The 2837-nt window shown below is 34.1% G+C and overlaps 1 protein-coding gene across 1 annotated transcript in view; it reads right to left on the reverse strand.

Moving 5' to 3' along the window:
* The window catches only part of VWA8 (von Willebrand factor A domain containing 8), a 368307-nt gene that overhangs the window by 227376 nt on the left and 138094 nt on the right, over nucleotides 1-2837 (reverse strand). The window contains exon 15 of the mRNA XM_015559449.1: nucleotides 1366-1472. Coding sequence (XP_015414935.1) covers nucleotides 1366-1472 — 107 coding nt within the window. The remainder of the gene's footprint in view (nucleotides 1-1365; nucleotides 1473-2837) is intronic.

Raw genomic sequence — 2837 nt, forward strand, 5'->3', positions numbered from 1 at the left:
CGAAAAAAAAAATAAAGCTAAATCCGTATCAGAATGTTGCTTGGTGAGCATGGTCCCTAAACCAAGAAAGTGAATTAGCCTAGCTGGCGTGGCTTAGTGTTTGACATTGACCTATGCACCAGGAGGTCAAGATTTGATTCCTGGTCAGGGCACATGCGAGGGTTGCGGGCTGAATCCCAAGTAGGGGACGTGCAGGAGGCAGCCAATCAATGAGTCTCTCTCATCATTGATGTTTTCTATCTCTTTCTCTCTCTTCCTTCCTTACTCAAATCACTAAAATTATGTTTTAAAAAAAGGAAAGTGAATTAAATGAATTTTCCAAAAGGGAGAACATTAAAGATGAATGGAATCAGAGCAATCAAAAGCTTCTTGACTTAGGTCCCTTCTCCTCTACACAAAGATTAGATGGGACAGCTAACACTGCCCTGTTACCAAAACTAAACAATCTATAGTCTGAATGATACAGTCTTTATTTGTATATATCAAAAAATTCAATCAAATAACATTACAGTCTAAAAAGTATGAAAATTGTCCTGTCTCTGAACTGGCTCTGTGTATCTATACTCAGATCCATCAGTATGCAGAGCTTATCATTTTACTTTTGAAAAAGGCATCTTATTTTCTTAATATCAAATTCAGTGTATCCCCAACAATTAAAAAACACCTACTTCAAAGAAAACACCAATAGTTCCCTTTGGAGAATGGGCACACATTGCATGTTTTGATAAAACAGGTCATTAATACCTCAAAAATCATAGAACCTTTCATTGTGCTCTAATTGAAGAATGAGGATCTTTCATAGGAAGAGCTAAATCTCCCCCAATTCAAAATTATACATACGGCTCTTCATGAAAAAAGTACCAAAAAAGACAATATGTGGACATGGAATATTAGGAACGTATGGAATAGTGCTCTGAATATTATTTTAGTCTATCTCAACCTAGAATAGCTTCCCATTAGACACATCTGGTCCTCAAAATGTAAATGTTGTGCAAGGAAAACAGAATTTTAGATGCTAAGGTGGAATATAGTTGGATAAAAGGTTAAATAAAACCACATAAGTTTATTTACAGCAGAAATTCTGAGAGCCCTTAACATGTTCACCTCAACAGTAACTCTTGGAGGAGTGGGAGTGGGCAGGGGGGGAGGACCTGTCTCTGGTATGGAAATAAAGGAAGTACTCTAAGCGTTAACTTTTAAGTGGGTTTCAAACTAAATTTTAAAAAAAATTTTTTTAAAGTCATTTTTTTCAACCCTAAATAAAATAAAATAAATGAAAAACAAAGTCATTTTTTAATGTAAAGGTGATAACAGAAAACATTCGATAGTTATTTCACTTAAAAGGGAAAGAAACCAAATACTTACATTTGTAATCCTCCAGTTCTGGTTCTAGATTATCATCAGTACTTATTTCTATTGAAGCATCTGCCAGATTTTTTTCTAATGCTGACCTTGCAAGGCTTGGTAAAAACCTGTGGGGTGGGAGTAGGGGGGCGATTAGTGACAAAGTCAAAGCTTTCTGTGATCCCTACATATCTTTTGACATGTGTACACACACACACACACACACACACACACACACACACACACGCTAATTACAACCAATTAAGGAAGTGTGAAATACAAATAGTAAATAAATTACATGTACATGTGACAATAAAGTATATGTTTATTGAATCTACTTTTAATAAGTAAAACTCATTTGTAATTAGTATTCTTCATTTATATACAACATTTTGCAGGACAAGATAGATAATTTGCTTTTGAAAATTGATTTAGTATACTTCATAAATCTTGTTTATCATTTAACTGGCTTATCAAATTTTCTTAAATAGATAAAACAATAATGCAATAATGTACTTTAACCTGCTCCAAGTTGGCAATCACAAATTCAAATTAGTGAAAGTGGATTAATGAGGTTTCTTTTACTTTCTAACACATATTATTGAGTAAGTTTAATATTATCCAACTTGGTTCTTCCTTCCATTTAAAATATGTACCTGCTTATCTATTCTATATGTATTTTTGTCCAAATAACACTCTGCATTTATCAGTCATATGAGCATTATAGTGTCTTTTAAAAATAAACATTACTATTATTATTATATACTCCCAGTAAAAAAAGAATTGGAAAGTTTCTAGTTTTGGTAGGTCTTGATTATAAGAAAAACGAAAGAAAGATTTAACATATTCTGAGAAACCCAGAAACAGAAGCAGTTGCCCTAAGCTAACTCAAATAACTGTGTCTTTGTCACAGGTATGGAATAGGACCTTTAGATTAAAGAATAAAAGGATTTCTCAGGATGGTGGCATGAGAAGCTAGAACAAGGATAGGGGATACTTCCAAATTACTAGCCCCGAGGGGAGAAGTATTAGTAGTAAGAGTGAGAGAAAAAAACTGGGGCTCAGTGGATGTCCAGCAGCCTTTTTACACATTAATTACTTACATGTTAATTAATTAATTTACAACTGTGATTTTAAATGTTAAATATATAAACAGTACCGGAATATTTAAGATAACTTAAGGTGCCATGGCTGGGTAGTACAGTTGGTTGGAGTGCTGTCCCATATACTAAAAGGTAGCAGGTTCGATTCCTGGTCAGAGCTCATATCAAGGTTGCGGGTTTGATCCCTGCTTGGGTCGTGTTTGCGAGCCAAGTGATAAACGTTTCTCTGTCTTCTACATGCCTCCTTATAGATACATATAAGTCTATCTATGAGGTAATATCAAAAAGTAGAATTGTCACATGATATGGTATTAATATATTTTGGCATAAAGATACTGTATGATCAACCCCAAAGTTATGAAACGAGGGCAGTAATAAAAGTTTACTTCC

The sequence above is a fragment of the Myotis davidii genome, unplaced genomic scaffold (genome assembly GCF_000327345.1).
Source record: "Myotis davidii unplaced genomic scaffold, ASM32734v1 scaffold70, whole genome shotgun sequence".
Classification (NCBI taxonomy): Eukaryota; Metazoa; Chordata; class Mammalia; order Chiroptera; family Vespertilionidae; genus Myotis; species Myotis davidii.